Source organism: Hyperoodon ampullatus, assembly GCF_949752795.1.
Source record: "Hyperoodon ampullatus genome assembly, chromosome: 8".
NCBI classification, from domain to species: domain Eukaryota; kingdom Metazoa; phylum Chordata; class Mammalia; order Artiodactyla; family Ziphiidae; genus Hyperoodon; species Hyperoodon ampullatus.
This window is the reverse complement of record NC_136921.1, coordinates 30425691-30450712: the sequence shown is the minus strand read 5'-3', so window position 1 is coordinate 30450712 and position 25022 is coordinate 30425691. Positions and strand designations below refer to the sequence as shown.

At 46.0% G+C, this 25022-nt stretch overlaps 2 protein-coding genes across 4 annotated transcripts; both read left to right on the top strand.

The window, feature by feature from the left end:
* Window positions 1-1177: 1177 nt before the first annotated feature.
* On the top strand, window positions 1178-4333 carry LOC307057046 (histone lysine demethylase PHF8-like; the record flags this gene model as incomplete). 2 transcript variants are annotated; one of them, XM_079710046.1, is made up of 2 exons in its annotated part: window positions 1259-2575; window positions 2879-4333. In XM_079710046.1, the coding sequence occupies 2 exons, from the start codon at window positions 1259-1261 to the stop codon at window positions 4331-4333; spliced, it is 2772 nt and encodes a 923-aa protein (XP_079566172.1). The 2 variants fall into 2 exon arrangements, with proteins under 2 accessions (XP_079566173.1, XP_079566172.1); XM_079710047.1 differs by having other exon boundaries at window positions 1178-4333.
* A 16735-nt stretch (window positions 4334-21068) lies between these two features.
* LOC307056854 (histone lysine demethylase PHF8-like) lies at window positions 21069-24224 on the top strand (the record flags this gene model as incomplete). Of its 2 annotated transcripts, XM_079709827.1 has the most annotated exons (2): window positions 21150-22466; window positions 22770-24224. In XM_079709827.1, 2 exons carry the CDS (start codon window positions 21150-21152, stop codon window positions 24222-24224), a joined length of 2772 nt encoding a protein of 923 aa, XP_079565953.1. The 2 variants fall into 2 exon arrangements, with proteins under 2 accessions (XP_079565954.1, XP_079565953.1); XM_079709828.1 differs by having other exon boundaries at window positions 21069-24224.
* Between the last annotated feature and the right edge of the window lie 798 nt (window positions 24225-25022).

The window sequence follows — 25022 nt, the reverse complement described above, 5'->3', positions numbered from 1 at the left end:
TGATATATGTTGTTTTTTTCCATCATAACTGAAGCCTTAGGGAAAAAAACTTCCTATTGCTAAAAGCTTAGATCTTGTCATTGTTGCCGTGGTATGTAAAACAAATAGAAAACAAATCACTTGTAGTCTCCTTTGGAAATGAGTAGCCCAAAAGATGGGACAATTCTGAAAAGCCAATACTTACAGTAGTCACTCTTAAAGCGCTGGGGTTATTGCAAAGACATACACTCATCTCTTGACAAAGCCACAGGAATCCCTATGGGCTTTGCAACCTCCTGGAAAGAATGGGCAAAAGATGAATGTATCTTGAGAAGTACCCTAGAAAGGAACCACCACTAAACGTGTTATCATAACCATAGCATTTTCACTTGTATAAGTAGGAAAAATATGAATGAACCATTCTTGTATTCCCGAGTAGCTTTCCTTTTCTGCACATTTTAGAATCAATGTCCAATATCATCTGACTACTTACTTCAACTTGTCCTTATGAATTTGATGACACTTAAAGACTGACTAATCCATTTATCCCAATGGGCATTCCAGGAAACTGTCCTTGTTTATTGCCATCTTCAAATGATGGAAAAGCATTAAAAAAATGAGAGCGATTGACTACTCTGAATTGCCCATCACCGCCACCGGGCTTCTCCCGGCGATTTTTCGGGCTGTTTTTTTCTCCAACCGGGCCGCCGGTACATCTCCTTCCGCGTTGGTTTGCTCGCGGCGATCTCCTGCCGGCCCAGCGACGCCGCCGCTTGCCTGTTCGTCAGGCGGCCGCCGGCCTAGGCCCGAGCCGCGGGCTCCAGTAGGCCCTGACGGTCGGGCCCGGGGCAGAGCTGTGGAGAAAGCTGCCCTGAAGCACCGCTGGGCGGCCAGGGCCGCGCGACCCAGCGGGTGGCTCGAGAACAAGGCGAGAAAGGTTCGCCGCGTTGCCATGACGATCCCAGAATTCGGTGCGCGTCGCCGAACCTTCGCTGAGCGAGGCGCTGAGCAGCTCCGGAGCGAGCCCGGCCGCCGGCGCTTTGGCGGGACTGAGCTCCGCGGGCGTGAGGAATCCCTGCGGCTTTGCGGATGAGGAGGTCCCTGTAGGGTTCCGGACCGAATACGTTCTTGTCAGGTTTGGGGCGTGAGGAGGTTCCTGTCAGTTTGAGAGGCGTGAAGAGATTCTCCCTTCGTCCAGAGAGAATGCGTGCTGCCGCCTCCCGCTCCCTTTGACGCTGAGAACCTGGCCCACCGCAGGAAGCTCCAAGGCCAGGCGAAGATGGCCTCGGTACCGGTGTATTGCCTCTGTCGGCTTCCTTACGATGTCACCCGCTTCATGATCCAGTGTGACATGTGCCAGGACTGGTTTCATGGCAGTTGTGTTGGTGTTGAAGAGGAGAAGGCTGATGACATTGACCTCTACCACTGCCCCAATTGTGAGGTCTTACATGGGCCCCCCATCATGAAAAAACGCTGTGTATCTTCAAAAGGCCATGATACACACAAGGGGAAGCCAGTGAAGACGGGAAGCCCTACGTTCATTCGAGAGCTTCGGAGTAGGACCTTTGACAGCTCGGATGAAGTGATTCTGAAGCCCACTGGAAGTCAGCTGACCGTGGAATTCCTGGAAGAGAATAGCTTCAGTGTGCCCATCCTGGTCTCGAAGAAGGATGGATTGGGGATGACGCTGCCCTCACCATCATTCACTGTGAGGGATGTGGAACACTATGTTGGTTCTGACAAAGAGATTGATGTGATTGATGTGACCCGCCAGGCCAACTGCAAGATGAAGCTTGGTGATTTTGTGAAATACTATTATAGCGGGAAGAGGGAGAAAGTCCTCAATGTCATTAGTTTGGAGTTCTCTGATACCAGGCTTTCTAACCTTGTGGAGACACCCAAGATTGTTCGGAAGCTCTCATGGGTGGAGAACTTGTGGCCAGAGGAGTGTATCTTTGAGAGGCCCAATGTGCAGAAGTACTGCCTCATGAGCGTGCGGGATAGCTATACAGACTTTCACATTGACTTTGGTGGCAGCTCGGTCTGGTACCATGTGCTCAAGGGTGAGAAGATCTTCTACCTGATCCGCCCAACAAATGCCAACCTGACTCTCTTTGAGTGCTGGAGCAGCTCCTCTAACCAGAATGAGATGTTCTTTGGGGACCAGGTGGACAAGTGCTACAAGTGTTCTGTGAAGCAAGGACAGACGCTTTTCATGCCTGCAGGATGGATCCATGCTGTGCTGACCCCCGTGGACTGCCTTGTCTTTGGAGGGAACTTCTTACACAGCCTTAACATTGAAATGCAGCTCAAAGTCTATGAGATTGAGAAGCGGTTGAGCACAGCAGACCTCTTCAAGTTCCCCAACTTTGAGACCATCTGTTGGTATGTGGGAAAGCATATCCTGGACGTCTTTCGAGGTTTGCGAGAAAACAGGAGACACCCTGCCTCCTACCTGGTCCGTGGTGGTAAAGCCCTGAACTTGGCCTTTAGAGCCTGGACAAGGAAAGAAGCTCTGCCAGACCACGAGGATGAGATCCCGGAGACAGTGAGGACCGTACAGCTCATTAAAGATCTGTCTAGGGAGATTCGCCTGGTGGAAGATATCTTCCAACAGAACGTTGGGAAGACAAGCAATATCTTTGGGCTGCAGAGGATCTTCCCAGCCGGCTCCATTCCCTTAAGCAGGCCAGCCCATTCCACTTCAGTATCCATGTCCAGGCTGTCACTGCCCTCCAAAAGTGGTTCAAAGAAGAAAGGCCTGAAGCCCAAGGAATTCTTCAAGAAGGCAGAGCGAAAGGGCAAGGAGAGCTCAGCCTTGGGGCCTGCTGGCCAATTGAGCTATAATCTCATGGACACATACAGTCATCAGGCACTGAAGACAGGCTGTTCCCAGAAAGCAAAGTTCAACATCACTGGTACCTGCTTGAATGACTCAGATGATGACTCGCCAGACTTGGACCTTGATGGGAATGAGGTCCCGCTGGCCCTGTTGACGTCTAATGGCAGTGCCAAGAGGGTAAAGAGCTTATCCAAGTCTCGGCGAGCCAAGATCGCAAAGAAGGTAGACAAGCCTAGGCTGGTGGCAGAACAGGTGATGGAGGATGAATTTGGCTTGGATTCAGATGATGAACTGCAGATTGATGAGAGACTGGGAAAGGAGAAGGCGACTCTGATAAAAAGACCAAAATTTCCCCGAAAGTTGCCCCGTGCGAAGCCTTGCTCTGACCCCAAGCGAGTTCGTGAACCAGGAGAAGTTGAGTTTGACATTGAGGAGGACTATACAGCAGATGAGGACATGGTAGAAGGGGTCGAAGGCAAGCTTGGAAATGGGAGTGGAGCTGGTGGAACTCTTGATCTGCTCAAGGCCAGCAGGCAGGTGGGGGGACCTGACTATGCTGCCCTCACCGAGGCCCCTGCCTCTCCCAGCACTCAGGAGGCCATGCAGGGCATGCTGTGCGCGGCCAACCCGCAGTCCTCATCATCCTCGCCCGCTACCTCCAGCCTGCAGGCCTGGTGGACCGGGGGGCAGGACCGAAGCAGTGGGAGTTCCAGCAGTGGGCTGGGCACAGCGTCTAGCAGTCCTGCTTCCCAGCGCATCCCAGGGAAGTGGCCCATCAAGCGGCCATCATACTGGAGAACCGAGAGCGAGGAGGAGGAGGAGAACGCCAGTCTCGATGAACAGGACAGCTTGGGAGCATGCTTCAAGGATGCAGAGTATATTTACCCTTCCCTGGAGTCTGGCGATGATGACCCTGCTTTGAAATCTCGACCCAAGAAAAAGAAGAATTCAGATGATGCTCCATGGAGTCCTAAAGCCCGTGTGACCCCAACTCTACCGAAGCAGGACTGTCCTGTGCGTGAGGGGACCCGGATAGCTTCCATTGAGAGAGGCTTGGCTGCAGCAGCTGCAAAGTTGCCCCCGCAGGAGCTACAGAAGGCCCAAAAGAAGAAATATATCAAGAAGAAGCCTTTGTTGAAGGAGGTAGAACAGCCTCGCCCTCAAGAGCCTAATCTCAGCGTGGCAGTACCAGCCCCGACTCTGGCCACTACACCCCAACTTCTCACCTCCTCCTCGCCCCTGCCTCCGCCTGAGCCTAAACAAGAGGCCCTCTCAGGAAGTCTTGCTGACCATGAGTATACTGCTCGTCCCAATGCCTTTGACATGGCCCAGGCAAACCGCAGCACCACACCCATGGCCCCTGGTGTCTTCTTGACCCAGCGGCGCCCTTCAGTTGGCTCCCAGAGCAATCAAGCAGGACCAGGAAAGCGTCCCAAAAAGGGCCTGGCTACAGCAAAGCAGAGACTCGGCCGTATCCTGAAAATCCACAGAAATGGCAAAGTGCTTCTGTGATCCCCTTTGTGTCCTGCCCCTCACCCCTTCACCCCCATTGCCTTCTCCGTTGTCAATTCTCAGGGCACTCCTGGATCCTACCTGCACCGGACAAGGTGCTGAGGTGCATTGTCCTGCTTTCTTGGAACTGACCAAAGGCCTGGACTCTCCCACGGGCCCCTTCACCTACTCCCTCAACTCCCTTCCCTGCTTCCACTGGAGCATCCTGCCTTCCTTTTCCATATCTCTGAGTAGCCAGTAAATGGGAGAGGTTTCCAGCTGACTAGAGCCCTCTTTTCTGCTGCCCCAATCCATTTCCCTTTCACCAGCTTTGTCTGCCCTTTACTGTCATCCCCACTTAAAGCTGGAAAGCAGGATGAGGAGAGGCATGAGGAGAGCCTGGGCCCCTCGGTATTCCCCTGGTCATGAAGTGGGAGGCCCAGTGCTCAACACTTTCTGCGGCTCCAGCCCTGTCTCCAGAAGCCTGCCCACCTCTGCCCATTCTCCTGCCTCCTCTTAGCCCAATGGATGTGTCCCACTCAAGACTCGTTCCTGGGAGAAGCCTCTGGCCTCTGCCGCCTCTTGCCAAATGCTTCATGGAAATAAAGAGGAGGGCCCAGAGTCTTCGTACTGCCCCACCGTGGGCCATTTCCAGAGTGGCCTAGAAAGGCCATGGGCTGACTTCACTCATCCTTGGCAAGAAGAGAGATTCCTGTCACTTCTCAAGGTGGGGAGAGGACCAACACCCAAGACTTTGACCGAGACTTTGTAGCCCATTGGAGGCAAGTACTTTTGGGTGGCTACAGTTGAAGCCACCTCTCCCAGGGTGAGCTCCAGGGATTTGCCTAGAGTTTGAGGTGCTACAGAACATTCTCCACATAGCTTTGGCTGGGCTCCAGGAGGCAAAGACCATCTCCCAAACGCCTTGAAAGCATCTGCCGCTGAAGCAGATAGCCCTTGCTCTACGGCCTGATCCCTTCACCCGTACCACAGAGCACAGCCTGGACCTTCTGGAGAGGATGTGGCAGGACAGCTCACCCCAGGTTCTCCATCAGGAGCCTCCCTGCTTCTCTCCCCACCTTGAGGTCTTGGTCTGAAGAAGACTTCAGAACTCACATCTTCACTCGTGGACCTTTACACTCCCAGATGTCAGGTGGACGCTCAAGCAGAGTGCTGATGTGCGGGGAGCCCGAGCCTAGGAGCGGAGATGCCCACCTGTAAAGGAGCAGATCATCTGAACCTCCCACCCCCTCTTCCCTTTGTGAGTGTTTCTGTTGTCCAGACAGTGCCCACCCCCTCCCTCCCCCTCCCCCAGCTCCCTCCAGCTCCACCTGTCTTGCCTCCCTGGTGACCTGGACTGGATGGAGAACGTCTCCGTCTCTCCATCTCGGCACTGCCCAAGTGGAGTGCTTCATTGTCTTCTACCTCCCACTTTGACTTCACCTCAGTTTTCCCAGTGCTTCTGGGGAACTTAACAGCTACCGTGCAGGCCACAGGGAATATGTGAGGCTTCCCTGGTCGTCTTCGTGTCTCCAGTTTGTCTTTCTTTTCTCCACAGCCCGACATTTACTCTCCTTCCTTGGAATCAGGGGTCCCTTAGCCCCATATCCTTTTCCTATCTTGGGGGCCCCGGGGGCCGAGCAGTCCTCCATCTATGCACACCAAAGGCAAAAAAGCCTGGCTACCTCCCCCTTAGCACGTGAGGTTCCCACTCCCCTCCCCTCTGTTTCTGCCCAGCTTTGCTTTTCTTGGGGATTTCAAAGCAACAGAGGGTAGTGAGGGGAGGGAAGGAGGGCAGCCTGTGTCCCTGTGTAGGCAACTGCCTGACTAGGCCCTGACTGCTGTAACCAAGACCAGGACCCCAGCCCTTCTGCCCATTAACACCCCCCTCCCCTTGATCTTTCAAAGGCAGCTAATTGCTAGCATATCCCCCCTGGTTCCAGGCCTCTTTCCCTTCTGTTTCTTTGTTAAAATTTTTGTGGAGCTGAAACCCAACCTCCATTTGACTGGGTTTCTGATTAATTGAGTTGGGCTCTCAGAGCTGGCTGTTTGTTGTTTTGTGTTTTAAATGAAAAGCAAGTTTACCCTCAGATTTACGCTTTTCCAAAGAGGCTAGTGTGCTTTTTGTTTCTTTTTTTATTTTTTTTAATGTTTCAGGCTCTAAGTGAAGTGAGTTGGGGAGGGGTTGGGAGTGGTTGTAACCAAGGTTTAGAACATGATGAGAGAGTTACCTCTGGTCTCCAATCCCCAGCACAGAGCCGGGGCTTGGATAGGGGGCAGGGAGAGAGGATTTCTATTCACCTTTAATATATTTTTACAAAAAGGCAATTTAAAAACAAGCCCACCGCTTCTGTACATGTCTAAATATATTTTTAGAAGTGGGTAGGATTGTGAATTTCTGATGCAGGGCCTTTTTATAAACAGGTTAGATTAGCATCATACAGACTTCTCTGTTGGTTTTGTTTCCCCTGTTTTTTTCTTATGTTGTGTTACTAATGTAATTTATATATATATATTTAGATGCTCCCTTTCCTATAGAGATAAAAGTGATTTATCTTGGCAAAAAAAAAAAAAGAGAGAAAGTAATTATTTTTACAATCTGATCCTAAATGTTAAAGAAGCACCCTATTCTTAAAGGCTGGCCCCATCATTTGCAAATTAATGCACTGCTGAAGATGCAAACTATGTATATAACTGCTCTCAAATTTCATTAAAATTAATCGGAAGTCCTTTTAAATGTCTTTGAGAATTGCTTCAAGTGGCAAAAATCAGAAAATCTACCCATGGGTCACATCAGCTAATTGCTATTTACTTCTCCACTAGTCATTCTTTCAGCCTAGTCTGCAAGTGCACAAAACTGAAACAACTCTCCGGATGACAAATGCCAGTCAAACCAGTTATATAGCGTCATGTCATTTTAAAGGACCCGTTGGTTTCCTGAATATTTTTTAACAAGTCAGAATGATGATGTAATGGATTGATTCCAGATGTAACTTGTTAAAATTATTCTATCAGTAAGTTGTACCTGCCATATGCTCCCTCCCAGTTGGTATTGGGGAGCCAATAGGGGAATAAGGATAGACTAGTGTGAAGAGAATAGAGGGTGACAGTCAGTGTATGTGTTTGTACAAGCACACTGTTTAGGACAGATACATGAGAATGTGTAAAGCTAAGTGTCGGAAAAAGAACCGTGTTCTAATTCTTACCAACTAACTTTCTCAAGGAAATTCCCTTAGCAGCAAACTGGGGGTAAAGAGGAGAATAAATGTGAGACCATATATATGAAAATAATGTTTGGTAAAATGTAGGTGCTAATCAAATGTGTGTCATTGTTACAGAGAGGCTAGTCTGTGGAAATGAAACCACAGGGTAAGATATCAAACTAAGCAAACTTATGTGTTTAACAGAGTATTAAATCTTTCATTAAAGTGATTTGATGGTGGCTTTCTTTTTATCGAAATGCAAGAATTAGTGTGCCATTTTCCTCTTGCAATTATTAGTAAGGTTCAGATTAAAGATACTTATTTCTTTCCAAGAATCTCTCCAAATTGCCCTAAGCAAGGGATTCTAAATGTATGTTACAACAGAATATATAGTTTTTAAGATCTTCTAAATAAACATATTCATAAGATGACTACTTAAATTTCAAGTGCAAGTTGGTAAATTGTCTTTAAGAGAAATGTTTAATCAAAGCATTATTTTCTAGACTGGCACTATAAAAAGTTTTACTAAAGGTCAAAACTTCCAGTCCCAAGTAATTATATCGTAAAGAAAAGAAAAAAAGTAAATGAGCAGACACTAGCTAGGCTTTTAAAAATATATATTTTTAAAGTCTTTATACATATATATGTATAAAAATATATATTTTTAAAGAGTTGTCCTAGGATTTCTGGTTGGGAAGGCAATGTCACACACCCTCAGCTGCTATAAAGCTAGGGTGACCATTTCAGTTTATTATCTTATTATACTTATATCTTATTACTACTTATTATAGGACAGCTGGAGCCCAACTACAGTGGTCTTTACCTTCACTTCGCTTCAGCCACTCACTTCAGAGGCTGTGCTCAGAATACAGAGCTGCTCCACCTCTGAAATCTGAAGCCTGAATATCCCTCTTCCCGACTAGTACCTTTCAGTGTCCCCTTTCTTACTCCTCTTACACGTGTTTTTTCCCTTCAACAGGGCTTCCGTTTTCTTCATTTCCAACCAGTCTTTTGTCTCTCTACCCCTCGTCTCTTCTTTTTTTCTAACCTGTGTATACCCTTGATTCCTTTGCATCCCTCTCCTTTGTCAGCATTTGCCCAAAAAAGTTCTAACACAGGATCAATATGATCATGACCGTTCTTTTCTCCTCCATTCAGTCAGATGAGCACTGAAGGAGAAAAATAATAACTAGCATTTAACAAACACTTTGCTACCTGCAGCACCATTCTAAGTGCTTTGCATGTATGAACTCATTTTATCCTCACTAGCCATAGGGAGATTTTTGCCCATTTTACACACAAGAAATCGGTTTCATAAGGGTTAAGTAACTTGTACAAAGTATTACATCAAATAGAAGACACCGTCAATTGTAGACATCTCATTATCTGATAAAAGCAAAAGAAAAGATTGCAATTCTGATTGTAAGGTGCCTTCATTTGATAGATAAAACCTGATTTCAGTGGTGTTAAATGTGACAATTTCCATCTAAGAATCCATCAAATATGACACATGAGGGAGATATGGTGCAAGCCCAGGCAGTTTGGAGCTTCATCCATATGCTATCCTGCCCCATAAAAACCAAACAAGCATGCAAAATGGTCTGTTACAAATTCATGGTCTCAAATTTTGCCTGGGCATTTAGTCCTTCTTTTAGTCTCTTTCTCTCCCTTCTCTTATCTCCTCTCTTCTTTCTCTTCTTTTCAAAGATTATTCAAAGCCTTTTCACTCTCCTTCAATTCCTTACTTAATACCTCCTCTCATTCACTATTTGTGAATGACTACGGACCTTAGTTCATTAAGAAACTGAGACCATTGGTCACCATCTCTCTCAACTCCTGCTCTCCAGCCAACATACCATACACAGATGTATCCATATCCAGAGGGAGCCTTTCTTTCTCCTTGTTCAGAGAGCAAAGCTATCCCTTCTGTGTAATGCTGACTTCCTTATTCCCTTATCCCTGTTGCTTCTATGTCTTCTGAGGTTGTTAGTTATCCTTCTGTCTTGAATTTAAACTCCTCCCTGTCTGTTGGTTTCTCTCCCTCAGCTTGTAAACATGACAAAGACCCAACCCCTAACCTCCTGTTCCAATTCTTCTCCCTCTTCTTTGCTAAACTTCATAGAAAGTGCTTCTCAGGGGCTGTCTGCATTTCCTGGCTTTCCATTTCTGCCTCAGCTCACCATTTCTCCCCCAACACTCAGTCAAAATTGTTCTTAATAAGCAATTTGGTGACGTACTATTTTTTAGAGCCAATGGAAAATTCTTTGTCTTCATTTTATGGACTCCCTTTTCTGAATCTGTGTGCTGTGGTTTATTTCTTCCCCCTGTGAAAATCTTTATCTCATTGGTTTCCAAGGCACCACATTCTCCTGGTTCCTCTTAACTCTACTTTTTAATCACTTAGATATTGGCATTTCCCAGATTCAATCCTTAGGTTACTAGTGTACCCACTTTACATACTTTCCTATGAGGTTTTTAACTATTGCCCACAGGTTGACAAAATCCCGAATTTAGACTTCTTTCTTGAGCGCTATGTATGTGTTTATCTTTAGTCCCCTCCTCTTCCTTGACTATTCAGCTTCTCCTTTGGATGTCAGTCATCTCAAGCTGAACGTGTTGAAAGCAAATTCTTTTTTTTATTAGTTTCAGGTGTACAACATGGCGATTCAAAATTTTATCTATTGTAGTCTGTTTGAAGTTATTATAAAATATTGGTTATATTCCCTATGCTGTACAATATATCCTTGTAGAAAAGCATATTCTTGAGTTCCCTTTCCCAAACCTATTCCTCAAACCATTGCTCCTCTCTCAGCTGATGGTTCCAAGCCTCCATTTGCTTAGCCCCCAAAACTTGAAGTAATCTTGAATTTTTCTCTTTTTCTTGCACAACACATCCAGTCTATCAATAAATCCTGTCCTTTCTACCATCAAAATAGATTCAGAATCTGATCACTTTCACCAACTGTACTGCTACCACCCTTATCTAAGCCACTATTACATCTCCTCTGGATTATTGCAGTAGCTCCTAACTGGACTCCCTGCCTCTGCCCTTGCTCCCCTCTAGTCTGTGCTCTACTGAGCAACCAGAGTGGATTTCTGACCACCTTTCTGACCCAATACCCAGAAAACACTCTTATTACACCACGTATGTTCCAAGGCAATTATGCTTCCCCTCTGCTCTACCTGGAGCCTTCTCTCACATACGTATGCATGACTCACTCTTTCACATTAATAAATCTTTACTTAAATATCTCTTCCTCAGGAAGGACTTCCCAGTATTCCATATAAAATAGCTCTTCCCCCATTATCCTTTCCTAGTCCCACTTTACTTTTTCTTGGTGGTCCTTTGTTTTTTTCTTACCGGAACTGACACATTACACATATACTTTACCACAGGCTTCAGAATTATAAACACTCATTATTGACTCATGACATTAGTTGTTTATTTAATTAACTAGTTGTGTGTTTGTTTTTGATACACAGCTGTAAACTCATCATTTAACACAGAAACTAGAGTCACAAATCATTATACATATATAATTTTTAAATTAAAATATAAATTTTCTTCTCCCACCCCCACTACAGTATAAGCTCCATGAGTACAGGGACTTTGTTTTATTCCTTCTGTGTGCACAGCATCTAGAATAGTGCCTGACACACAGACACTTGAAAATAAAGTGAGCACTGCATATTTATGTACCAATATTCTCAAGGGTAATGTAACTTTCAACATGTCTAAAACCAGAATTAAATCCCCACATCTTTACCTCTGTTCTCCTTTCTCTCTCTGCACTCCTTCCCTTGACTTCCCTTCTTCCTATTACTTGACTTGTTTCCCCAGAAGCACAGGACTGCTTAGAGTCTCCCTCCCTGCCTTTGATCATGCTAACTTCTCTGCCTGAAGGAGACCATTCCCCCACCATGGCTCCAGGAAAACTGTATAACTTTTTCTTCAAGAAGGTCACCAGTCACCTCCTCAAACACACTGTCTCTGCCCCCTCTTTTCCCTTTCCCTTTCTCAGGGTTCTCCCACACCAATCTCTATCCCTTGTGCTCACACACTATGCTTCTGTAATTATCTTCTCCAAGAGGCTGAGAGCTCCTTGAAGTTCAGGAAGCAAGTTGAAGCCCTCATTTATGATCTTTTCCCACTTCCTCAGAAGATAAATAGAAGCAGACATTAGTATGTTCAGTTCACAGATTGAGAAACTGATTTCAGAGGAAGAGAAAAAGCCCAGAACCCCTAGGAATCCTCTCGAGATCTCTTGCTTTCTACCGCTTGGGTAGAGGGAATGTTCCTCGTGTCTTTGGTAAACCTTGCTATAAGCCTGGGTTCCTCCCTGTGCCCCTCTGGAAGGTAACCACGGATACTATTGAGCTGGCACAAAAGCCTTCAGTTAGTGGAGGCTACCAGTGGTTTCCAGGATGCTTAGAGGGTTTTGAGGTGAGGGGGCAAAACCTGGAAACCGTGGCAAAGGTAAGACTTTTGCCTCAGGCTCTTGGTCTGGGTGTATTTCAGTTCGGGTGGGCCCTAATTCTCAGCAGAGCCCCGAAAAGGTGACAGGCCTGACTAGGATGTTAACTAGCTTTGAGCTGAGAACCAAAGAGAATCCCAGACGTCTCCTCTTCTTGGAAAGCAGGAAACCCTCTGTGAAATCTTGAGCAGTGGGCTGACGCAAGCAATACGAGCAGCAGCTCGGGCTCCTGGGGTGATCCAAGCCACAGAGCCTGGAGATAATGGGGTCTCCTGTCCCCAGTCAAGGGGAGCTTCCAGTGGTGCCTTGTCCCTACCCACATTCTTGCCTCAAGGGTGTGTTTCTTTTCGGAGCCCAGGACCACAGGCAGGCAGGAGAAATTCACACCCAGGATGTCACTGGAATGCACCTTAATTTCCTTCCTGACCGCTGTGAGAGCACCCACGTGCATTGTCCGACCCTAGGAGTCCTGAGTCTTCCCTGCTATCACTTTATTCTCAAACAAGGAACGTCTGGAGCGTAGAGATCTAGGGAGCCCCACTTGCTCCTTGAAGGGCGCGGGACTGGGCCCCAACTTTCCAATTCCTGGCCAGCACTGTCACGCCTCCCAACCACACAAAGGCTAAGTTCCGCTGGTGGAGGGGGAGTAGGGGCAGTGTCAATGAGGTGTGTGCGGCTAAGCCTCCTTGTTTTCTGAAAAGAAATCTTCAGGGGAGGGAGGGAAGAGGAGGGTGCAGGAGATGGACTTGGGGGCGAGAGGTGGCGGCCGTTTCCCGGCGTTTTGACGTAGACTTGAAGAGGCGCCGAGCACCCCCACTGCTTAAGAAGAGGCACCGTAACCCTCAGGACGCTGAAGGTGGGGACCGTCGCTTGCTCAGGGAGCAGTGTGAACATCTGAGAGTCCGCCTGCCGATGCAGGGGATGCGTGTTCGTGCCCCGGTCCGGGAAGATCCCACGTGCCGCGGAGCGGCTGGGCCCGGGAGCCATGGCCGCTGAGCCTGCGCGTCTGGAACCTGTGCTCCGCAATGGGAGAGGCCACAAGAGTGAGAGGCCCGCCTACTGCAAAAAACAAACAAACAAACAAAAACCTCTTACTTCCATGACTATAACCATAGCTATACTATTTTGGGCTGCAACTGAAATTGTAAGCATTCAGCATTTCAGAAACAAGAGATGAGAACAACACCCCCATACTGATTAGGAGCCAAATATTGATTTGTCAGCAGAGTAGCTATTTATTAATAACATCATGGTAGCTCTCTGCAGAAAAATATTATTCCTGAGCCATTATGACCTCAGGTGGAACACAAGAAAGGTGGTAACTGTTCTTGAGTCTCAAAACTACATTTTCAATGCCACGCAGAGAGATAAGATGCTTAAGGCATTTTATCAGGCATTTGGTATTTTGAGAAATGCGAGTTGAACCTAAGAAATAAAAGGAGCCAATCCAAGTAGAAACTCGTGGTTACAGGTAATCAAAATGGCTCTCTACTTCACTGAGTTCTCAGAAAGTTGTATAACCTCTCCTTTCTTGGTGATGTGTTGCCTGGAGCCTCATTTCATTAGTTATGGTTAGAAACAAAGAACTAATTTTTTCTTTATTAAAGTTAAAAAAAACTCCGAGAAAGCCTTGTACTCAAATATTTATATGGACCAAACACTCAGATGAAAGGAGGAAAATGTAGACACTCAGTCCATTTTTGCTTTGTTCTCAGGGTCTATACCGACTAGGTAGCTGCCCATATGAAATAAAAAGCCTTTGACTTTTTACAGACAAATGAACTACAGATGAACGTTTGTGGAAGAAAGCCTTTGACTATCAAAGTGTGTAGGATTTCCAGTTAGTTACCCAGAAAGGCAAACAATTCATATGTCCACAAATCACATATCACTTATGTTAGCAGACTATTACAAATATTTTGTGACATAAATCATCTCTCTGTTTGGGTGACTTTCCTGCAATAATTTGAGAGTTAGCTAAATAGCTTTGCAATTAGTTTGGTTAAAAAGCTTTATATATATTTACTTTTATTATAGTGAAAGAGAAGGATAAGTATTGAATTCCTTGCACAAAAAAGTGATTGCTATCTAAAACTGAACTTCTTGCACAAAAAGTGGTTGACAGCTAAAAATCATGTTGACATCTTGCTTTGGAAACAAGAGATTTTGTTTCTACCATGGAAAAATGAAGCCCTGAAAGCATCCCTAGCGGAATAATCCCAACCCCTCATAATGCTGTTCTTCCTCTTTTATAGATTCTCTGAGGGCCTGAGGACGCATTAACCTTTCTATTCAATGTGAGAGAGACTGTTCTATACAATGTGTTAAATGGAGCTAACCCTTGTTCTGGGAACCATTTCAGAGAAAGGGAGAAGCGTGGTATCAGAAACCTACTGACATCCTGGTTCTGGACACTGGTTGAACTACGGTGATTTAGAAATGAAGTGGGTCATACTTGCAAATATGAGTTTTCAAAAGTGGTGAGAGACAGCGTCTGGGTCTATTAGCAGATGAGCATGACTTTAACATTTTGTTTGCTTGGATTCTCTCCCGCGGTCTAAGGTTTTCTGTCTGAAACATTTGTAACTGGGGAAGGTAAGGTAGGGCTTCAACACTCTTTACAACCAGCAGGACACTAGAGCGTTTCCAGACCGGCTGGGCATTCAATAAATTGTTTAATGCAAATGCTTCCAGTGTGTGGTTTGTTGCTTGATCTTTCTGGTCTTGAACTGGATCGATGCAATGGTTGTATAATAGATCTTTTGGACAATTCTCTCACTCATGCCTGTTACCTAGTGAGGAAGAGGTATTGAACTGGAAACTCAAGAAATCTGTTCCAAAATCAAATTTCTTTTTCTGCTGGTGATGACCACCTATGTTCGGAATCAAGGGCAGATGTCATGTTTGAGAGCAGAGGGGGTCAATTTTCTGATAGCAGCTCTGGATCAGGCTTACAAGCTGAAAAAAACCACAAACTTATATATGAGAATTTGTAAACTTCTCACTAAGATTTAATCAATGACTTTGCGGATGTTGCACATTTGTTGGAGTCTAGATATTTTCTTACATGATTATTAATTCAAAGCCATGTGTAAATGGATGCCCCAAGATGTGTGTTAGGTATGAAACTTCATCAAAATATGGGATCCCAAGATAGGATGGATATACATATACATACATACAAACATAGATATGTGTATATATATTTGAATATGTAATATGCTCTTCTAAATCTATGCCTATAAAAATTATGTATACATTTAAATTCCCCTAGGATATCACCCTCAGATATGTCAGAAGCATGGGGCCTGGTAAAAGAAATGTACTCTGCTTCAGAGCTCCTGGACATTACAGGAGGGGTGGTCACCTCAATTTCTGAAGGATTTTAAGGAAGGGGTAAGGAGAGGGTTAAAAAGGAGCCTGATTGCAGAGTGGCTGAATGGTGAAGCAGTGTGTGCTCTCCACATATTTTAGTAGGTCTCAGTAGCTTCAGATACGTGTGACTAATGACACTTGAATTTGGTCGATACAAGTCAATTTTATAAGCATAAGGGGCTGCAGTTTTGTTCTAATGAGTACTGATGCAATCTCAAAGCTTGCATGGATTGAAGATCGTAAAAAGTTAGAAGTCATTTGTGCTTTAAAGCAATGTTTTTTCCCCTCAGTCTCTATTATACTACATGATTTTATTTCCTTCATTTCACTTTTGCTCTTTTAAATTATCTTGTTTATTGATTTGTTTACTTAAATATTGTTAGTCTTTTCCAGTAGAATATAAGTTCTAAAGAGCAAAGACTTAGCTTATTATGTTCATTGATGTATAGCCCCCATGCCTATAACAGTAAATGTCACAGTTGTGTGTGTGTGTGTGTGTGTGTAATATAGAACAAATGAATTGCTTTGGTTTGGGCATCTGTGTCAGTACATTTCAATGTCTTGTTCTTTGCCTGTCTTCATCTGCTGTGTTCCTCATTATTGCTCTTTGCCTGTCTTCATCTGCTGTGTTCCTCATTATTTGGGGATTCATCGTGGTTTAAATCATCTCTTGATAATCTCTCATTTCACCCAGTAGAGGACATGCTTTGAAATACCGAGTACTGGGTCATTTCTAAAACCTCCTCTCTGCTCAGGAAGATGCGGTGGATGGACCCTCCTATGTCACTGTCCTGACCTCACTCCAGAGAAGAACAGGGATGAGACTGGTGATAAAAGAGAATAGTGACTGTTGTCATCCTTAGAGGGACTGGATTTCAGGGTAGGGTGTGGTATGCTTGTGATTTCCTTCCTTGTTTTATTAGCACTGATTAAACGACTAGGTGGTCTAATAGAAGACATCCTAAATAACCAAAAAATTCTACTATTTTTGGCGAGTGCATTTTTGCGTCATTTGTTTTCTATACGGAATGAAACCATGAGTTTAAAGGTCTTTTCTAAAATAACTTACATAGATGATATGGACTTATAAATTTTTTTTACTTGAAATTTAAGTAAACAGAAAGGGATTAAGCGTAATCCTTTTTTCTTTTCTTTTCTTTTTTTTTGCGGTACGCGGACCTCTCACTGCTGTGGCCTCTCCCGTTGCGGAGCACACGCTCGGGACGCGCAGGCTCAGCAGCCATGGCTCACGGGTCCAGCAGCTCCGCGGCATGTGGGATCTTCCCGGACCGGGGCACGAACCCGTGTCCCCTGCATCGGCAGGAGGACTCTCAACCACTGCGCCACCAGGGAAGCTCAATCCTTTGTTCTTGATATAATCTATCAGTCCGTTGGCCTTTTGTATGCAAGTATGTATTTACTTATTCACCTACTTATTTATTTAAAATCCAATAAAAATATCTATGAATCTACTACTCAGTGTGATAATTAGAGCATTGACAGTAGTTAACATTACCTGGGAAACTTTTCCATCTTATCCATTGGACTCTTCACTCTTCCCTTCTAATGTAATTACTACCTTGACTCTTATAATAATCATTTCATTGCCATTTGAAAGCATACCTAGTTTTATATTTTTACATATTTCTAATACACATGTTGTTTGGTTTTAGTTATTTTAACTTTATAAAAAGGGTATTGAAATTTTATATATAATCTTAGGAGACTAATTTTTTTCTTCTCAATATTATATTTATAACAGCATACATGGTGTTCCAACTAGCTGTACTTCATTTTAACTCCTGTGATAACCAATTGGGTGAACATACTACAGCTTATTTATTTATTTATTCCCCACTTTTTTGGCATTTGAATAGTTTCTGGGTATTTTCCATACGAATGGTATCTCTGTAAACGTTCTTATATATATATTTATTAGTGTACAAGTGAAAGAATTTCTCTGGTGTTTATACTGAGGGGTGTAATTGCTTACTCATGGGGTATATCAATGTTGAAGTCCTTTCTACAGCGATTGTACCACTTTTAATTCTTAATTTCAATAATTTTCTAAACTCCAGGATTTCAAGACATTTATTCAATTAATAGATTATTACCACAAATCATAGAATAATAAATTGGTAAAGCAGAAAAGAATTTTGAGATTATCCATTTGGACCCATTTAATTTGCAGAGAACATTGATATGTAGGAGAGTTGAAATTATTTGCTCAAAGTTCTAGAAAGAAGGGGCTTTCAGATCTATCACCAAGTAGATTATGCAGCCATCATTGTATCCTGTTTTTTTTAACATCTTTATTAGAATATAATTGCTTTACATTGGTGTATCAGTTTCTGCTTTATAACAAAGTGAACCAGTTATACATATACATATGTTCCCATATCTCTTCCCTCTTGCGTCTCCCTCCCTCCCACCGTCCCCATCCCACCCCTCTAGGTGGTCACAAAGCACCGAGCTGATCTCCCTGTGCTATGCGGTTGCTTCCCACTAGCTATCTATTTCACGTTTGGTAGTGCATCATTGTATTCTTACCAGCATTTTCTGTTTCTCAAGTGTGCAATGTTTGGTGAAGAATATGAAAACTTCTGTTTTTAAGGTAAAGAAGTTAAGATCTAAGAAAATAAAGATAAATAGCTGTGGAGTTATGCCAATTTAGCGTTAAAGTTGAATTTATTCAATGCACCGTTTTCCATCAGGTCACATTGCCTTATGGGATTGACTTTGGTGATTGCTTCCCCAATAGCCATTCCCAACTCCCTGGACAAAGTACTTTACTGTCTTACACTGGAGCTCTTTCCCTCAGACTTACTTGTATCTATAAATGACCATGTAACATCTTTGTAGTCCACGAATTAAGACTTAGTCCACTGATGAAGGTCATAGAAATGCTTTTACTTTCTTGATTAAAAAATAGCAGATGTGTGGGGACTTCCCTGCTGGCACAGTGGTTAAGAATCCGCCTGCCAATGCAGGGGACACTGGTTCGAGCCCTGGCCTGGGAAGGTCCCACATGCCGTGGAATAGATAAGCCCGTGTGTGACAACTTCTGAACCTGTGCTCTAGAACCTGCGAGCCACAACTACTGAGCCTGCGTGCCACAGCTACTGAAGCCTGCATGCCTAGAGCCTGTGCTCCACAACAAGAGAAGCCACTGCAATGAGAGGCCTGTGCACCGCAATGAAGAGTAGCGCCCGCTCGCCGCAACTAGAGAAAGCCCGTGTGCAGCAACAAAGACCCAACACAGCCTAAATAAATAAATGAATAAACTAACACATAAATTAATTAATAGAAAAATATAACAGATGTGGCTGGGCTGAAACAACCCTTTCACCTACTTCCTGCCTTGAATGTAGATGTGATGTTTGGAGCTGCGGCAACTAACCTGTGAGTCCAAGGAAAGGTTAAGGGAATCATAGAAACATGGGCCTGATATCCTTGGGCCACTGAACTAACATCAGCAGCCACATGTTTCCAGGTTTCTTACTAGGTAAGAAAAATAAACCCCTTTTCATTTAAGCAAATATATACATATATATATATATATATATATATATATACACACACACACATATATACTTAGGTTTTCTTTTACTGGTAGCTTAATGAATTCCTAGTTAATACACCATGTTACAAAAAATGATCTCAAACTAGATTTCGAATGTTTCCCTTTTGCCAACGACTGAACATGAAAATCCTGTCACTGGATGAGCAATGTTTTTTCCCTCAGGGGAAATGATTTTATACTTTTATGCTGAACTTCTACTTTTAGATTATAGTCTTTTAATCAAAAACCCCATTTCAGAGGATGTGTCCATAATCACATCAAAGCAATATTTCCATTCAGCAAAAGCATGATTTAAAAAAAAGGGGGGTGGGCACCAAATAAAGAAAAAAAAAAACAACTCTAAATTGGCTGACGGACATTTTGATTTCTTTTTCCAGACATGAAAAAGAAATTTCATCAGTGCAAAGTTGACTAATGACACTCACTACTCCAGCCTTGGGTTCAAAATGAGACTATTCTCATAAATAAATTCAAGCAATATTAATTAAGAAGTTATATGTGTGTTGGGCTCTAAAGCTGAGAGTAGTCAGACGTGATTCCCTGTCTGAAAGAGCTTGCTGCTGGTTAGGGTAGGAGGGGGATGGGGAGGAGAGACAGATAAGCATACATAACAAATAGAATATAGTAAGCATATAATGGAAGTATGCACAAAATTGTTTAGGAATCTAGAGCAGAGTAGAGCTAACTCCCCTAGACACACACAAGTCAAGGAAAAGTTTCTCATCCCAGGAGCCCTTCTCATACTGTAAGATGTTTTATGCCTTCAACATATAGGTCTATGTCCTTATTTGTCCTTTCACAGATGTTTTCTTCTTGGCAGAAGTCCTTAAGTGTCAGTGGACCTCTGGCTTTCTGAGCTGTAAATCCCTCTGCTCCACCTAGTATGTTGAAGTACAGATTATATGTTGTTTTTTGATATATGTTGTTTTTGATATATGTTGTTTTTTTCCATCATAACTGAAGCCTTAGGGAAAAAAACTTCCTATTGCTAAAAGCTTAGATCTTGTCATTGTTGCCGTGGTATGTAAAACAAATAGAAAACAAATCACTTGTAGTCTCCTTTGGAAATGAGTAGCCCAAAAGATGGGACAATTCTGAAAAGCCAATACTTACAGTAGTCACTCTTAAAGCGCTGGGGTTATTGCAAAGACATACACTCATCTCTTGACAAAGCCACAGGAATCCCTATGGGCTTTGCAACCTCCTGGAAAGAATGGGCAAAAGATGAATGTATCTTGAGAAGTACCCTAGAAAGGAACCACCACTAAACGTGTTATCATAACCATAGCATTTTCACTTGTATAAGTAGTAAAAATATGAATGAACCATTCTTGTATTCCCGAGTAGCTTTCCTTTTCTGCACATTTTAGAATCAATGTCCAATATCATCTGACTACTTACTTCAACTTGTCCTTATGAATTTGATGACACTTAAAGACTGACTAATCCATTTATCCCAATGGGCATTCCAGGAAACTGTCCTTGTTTATTGCCATCTTCAAATGATGGAAAAGCATTAAAAAAATGAGAGCGATTGACTACTCTGAATTGCCCATCACCGCCACCGGGCTTCTCCCGGCGATTTTTCGGGCTGTTTTTTTCTCCAACCGGGCCGCCGGTTCATCTCCTTCCGCGTTGGTTTGCTCGCGGCGATCTCCTGCCGGCCCAGCGACGCCGCCGCTTGCCTGTTCGTCAGGCGGCCGCCGGCCTAGGCCCGAGCCGCGGGCTCCAGTAGGCCCTGACGGCCGGGCCCGGGGCAGAGCTGTGGCGAAAGCTGCCCTGAAGCACCGCTGGGCGGCCAGGGCCGCGCGACCAGGGCCGCGCGACCCAGCGGGTGGCTCGAGAACAAGGCGAGAAAGGTTCGCCGCGTTGCCATGACGATCCCAGAATTCGGTGCGCGTCGCCGAACCTTCGCTGAGCGAGGCGCTGAGCAGCTCCGGAGCGAGCCCGGCCGCCGGCGCTTTGGCGGGACTGAGCTCCGCGGGCGTGAGGAATCCCTGCGGCTTTGCGGATGAGGAGGTCCCTGTAGGGTTCCGGACCGAATACGTTCTTGTCAGGTTTGGGGCGTGAGGAGGTTCCTGTCAGTTTGAGAGGCGTGAAGAGATTCTCCCTTCGTCCAGAGAGAATGCGTGCTGCCGCCTCCCGCTCCCTTTGACGCTGAGAACCTGGCCCACCGCAGGACGCTCCAAGGCCAGGCGAAGATGGCCTCGGTACCGGTGTATTGCCTCTGTCGGCTTCCTTACGATGTCACCCGCTTCATGATCCAGTGTGACATGTGCCAGGACTGGTTTCATGGCAGTTGTGTTGGTGTTGAAGAGGAGAAGGCTGATGACATTGACCTCTACCACTGCCCCAATTGTGAGGTCTTACATGGGCCCCCCATCATGAAAAAACGCTGTGTATCTTCAAAAGGCCATGATACACACAAGGGGAAGCCAGTGAAGACGGGAAGCCCTACGTTCATTCGAGAGCTTCGGAGTAGGACCTTTGACAGCTCGGATGAAGTGATTCTGAAGCCCACTGGAAGTCAGCTGACCGTGGAATTCCTGGAAGAGAATAGCTTCAGTGTGCCCATCCTGGTCTCGAAGAAGGATGGATTGGGGATGACGCTGCCCTCACCATCATTCACTGTGAGGGATGTGGAACACTATGTTGGTTCTGACAAAGAGATTGATGTGATTGATGTGACCCGCCAGGCCAACTGCAAGATGAAGCTTGGTGATTTTGTGAAATACTATTATAGCGGGAAGAGGGAGAAAGTCCTCAATGTCATTAGTTTGGAGTTCTCTGATACCAGGCTTTCTAACCTTGTGGAGACACCCAAGATTGTTCGGAAGCTCTCATGGGTGGAGAACTTGTGGCCAGAGGAGTGTATCTTTGAGAGGCCCAATGTGCAGAAGTACTGCCTCATGAGCGTGCGGGATAGCTATACAGACTTTCACATTGACTTTGGTGGCAGCTCGGTCTGGTACCATGTGCTCAAGGGTGAGAAGATCTTCTACCTGATCCGCCCAACAAATGCCAACCTGACTCTCTTTGAGTGCTGGAGCAGCTCCTCTAACCAGAATGAGATGTTCTTTGGGGACCAGGTGGACAAGTGCTACAAGTGTTCTGTGAAGCAAGGACAGACGCTTTTCATGCCTGCAGGATGGATCCATGCTGTGCTGACCCCCGTGGACTGCCTTGTCTTTGGAGGGAACTTCTTACACAGCCTTAACATTGAAATGCAGCTCAAAGTCTATGAGATTGAGAAGCGGTTGAGCACAGCAGACCTCTTCAAGTTCCCCAACTTTGAGACCATCTGTTGGTATGTGGGAAAGCATATCCTGGACGTCTTTCGAGGTTTGCGAGAAAACAGGAGACACCCTGCCTCCTACCTGGTCCGTGGTGGTAAAGCCCTGAACTTGGCCTTTAGAGCCTGGACAAGGAAAGAAGCTCTGCCAGACCACGAGGATGAGATCCCGGAGACAGTGAGGACCGTACAGCTCATTAAAGATCTGTCTAGGGAGATTCGCCTGGTGGAAGATATCTTCCAACAGAACGTTGGGAAGACAAGCAATATCTTTGGGCTGCAGAGGATCTTCCCAGCCGGCTCCATTCCCTTAAGCAGGCCAGCCCATTCCACTTCAGTATCCATGTCCAGGCTGTCACTGCCCTCCAAAAGTGGTTCAAAGAAGAAAGGCCTGAAGCCCAAGGAATTCTTCAAGAAGGCAGAGCGAAAGGGCAAGGAGAGCTCAGCCTTGGGGCCTGCTGGCCAATTGAGCTATAATCTCATGGACACATACAGTCATCAGGCACTGAAGACAGGCTGTTCCCAGAAAGCAAAGTTCAACATCACTGGTACCTGCTTGAATGACTCAGATGATGACTCGCCAGACTTGGACCTTGATGGGAATGAGGTCCCGCTGGCCCTGTTGACGTCTAATGGCAGTGCCAAGAGGGTAAAGAGCTTATCCAAGTCTCGGCGAGCCAAGATCGCAAAGAAGGTAGACAAGGCTAGGCTGGTGGCAGAACAGGTGATGGAGGATGAATTTGGCTTGGATTCAGATGATGAACTGCAGATTGATGAGAGACTGGGAAAGGAGAAGGCGACTCTGATAAAAAGACCAAAATTTCCCCGAAAGTTGCCCCGTGCGAAGCCTTGCTCTGACCCCAAGCGAGTTCGTGAACCAGGAGAAGTTGAGTTTGACATTGAGGAGGACTATACAGCAGATGAGGACATGGTAGAAGGGGTCGAAGGCAAGCTTGGAAATGGGAGTGGAGCTGGTGGAACTCTTGATCTGCTCAAGGCCAGCAGGCAGGTGGGGGGACCTGACTATGCTGCCCTCACCGAGGCCCCTGCCTCTCCCAGCACTCAGGAGGCCATGCAGGGCATGCTGTGCGCGGCCAACCCGCAGTCCTCATCATCCTCGCCCGCTACCTCCAGCCTGCAGGCCTGGTGGACCGGGGGGCAGGACCGAAGCAGTGGGAGTTCCAGCAGTGGGCTGGGCACAGCGTCTAGCAGTCCTGCTTCCCAGCGCATCCCAGGGAAGTGGCCCATCAAGCGGCCATCATACTGGAGAACCGAGAGCGAGGAGGAGGAGGAGAACGCCAGTCTCGATGAACAGGACAGCTTGGGAGCATGCTTCAAGGATGCAGAGTATATTTACCCTTCCCTGGAGTCTGGCGATGATGACCCTGCTTTGAAATCTCGACCCAAGAAAAAGAAGAACTCAGATGATGCTCCATGGAGTCCTAAAGCCCGTGTGACCCCAACTCTACCGAAGCAGGACTGTCCTGTGCGTGAGGGGACCCGGGTAGCTTCCATTGAGACAGGCTTGGCTGCAGCAGCTGCAAAGTTGCCCCCGCAGGAGCTACAGAAGGCCCAAAAGAAGAAATATATCAAGAAGAAGCCTTTGTTGAAGGAGGTAGAACAGCCTCGCCCTCAAGAGCCTAATCTCAGCGTGGCAGTACCAGCTCCAACTCTGGCCACTACACCCCAACTTCTCACCTCCTCCTCGCCCCTGCCTCCGCCTGAGCCTAAACAAGAGGCCCTCTCAGGAAGTCTTGCTGACCATGAGTATACTGCTCGTCCCAATGCCTTTGGCATGGCCCAGGCAAACCGCAGCACCACACCCATGGCCCCTGGTGTCTTCTTGACCCAGCGGCGCCCTTCAGTTGGCTCCCAGAGCAATCAAGCAGGACCAGGAAAGCGTCCCAAAAAGGGCCTGGCTACAGCAAAGCAGAGACTCGGCCGTATCCTGAAAATCCACAGAAATGGCAAAGTGCTTCTGTGATCCCCTTTGTGTCCTGCCCCTCACCCCTTCACCCCCATTGCCTTCTCCGTTGTCAATTCTCAGGGCACTCCTGGATCCTACCTGCCCCGGACAAGGTGCTGAGGCGCATTGTCCTGCTTTCTTGGAACTGACCAAAGGCCTGGACTCTCCCACGGGCCCCTTCACCTACTCCCTCAACTCCCTTCCCTGCTTCCACTGGAGCATCCTGCCTTCCTTTTCCATATCTCTGAGTAGCCAGTAAATGGGAGAGGTTTCCAGCTGACTAGAGCCCTCTTTTCTGCTGCCCCAATCCATTTCCCTTTCACCAGCTTTGTCTGCCCTTTACTGTCATCCCCACTTAAAGCTGGAAAGCAGGATGAGGAGAGGCATGAGGAGAGCCTGGGCCCCTCGGTATTTCCCTGGTCATGAAGTGTGAGGCCCAGTGCTCAACACTTTCTGCGGCTCCAGCCCTGTCTCCAGAAGCCTGCCCACCTCTGCCCATTCTCCTGCCTCCTCTTAGCCCAATGGATGTGTCCCACTCAAGACTCGTTCCTGGGAGAAGCCTCTGGCCTCTGCCGCCTCTTGCCAAATGCTTCATGGAAATAAAGAGGAGGGCCCAGAGTCTTCGTACTGCCCCACCGTGGGCCATTTCCAGAGTGGCCTAGAAAGGCCATGGGCTGACTTCACTCATCCTTGGCAAGAAGAGAGATTCCTGTCACTTCTCAAGGTGGGGAGAGGACCAACACCCAAGACTTTGACCGAGACTTTGTAGCCCATTGGAGGCAAGTACTTTTGGGTGGCTACAGTTGAAGCCACCTC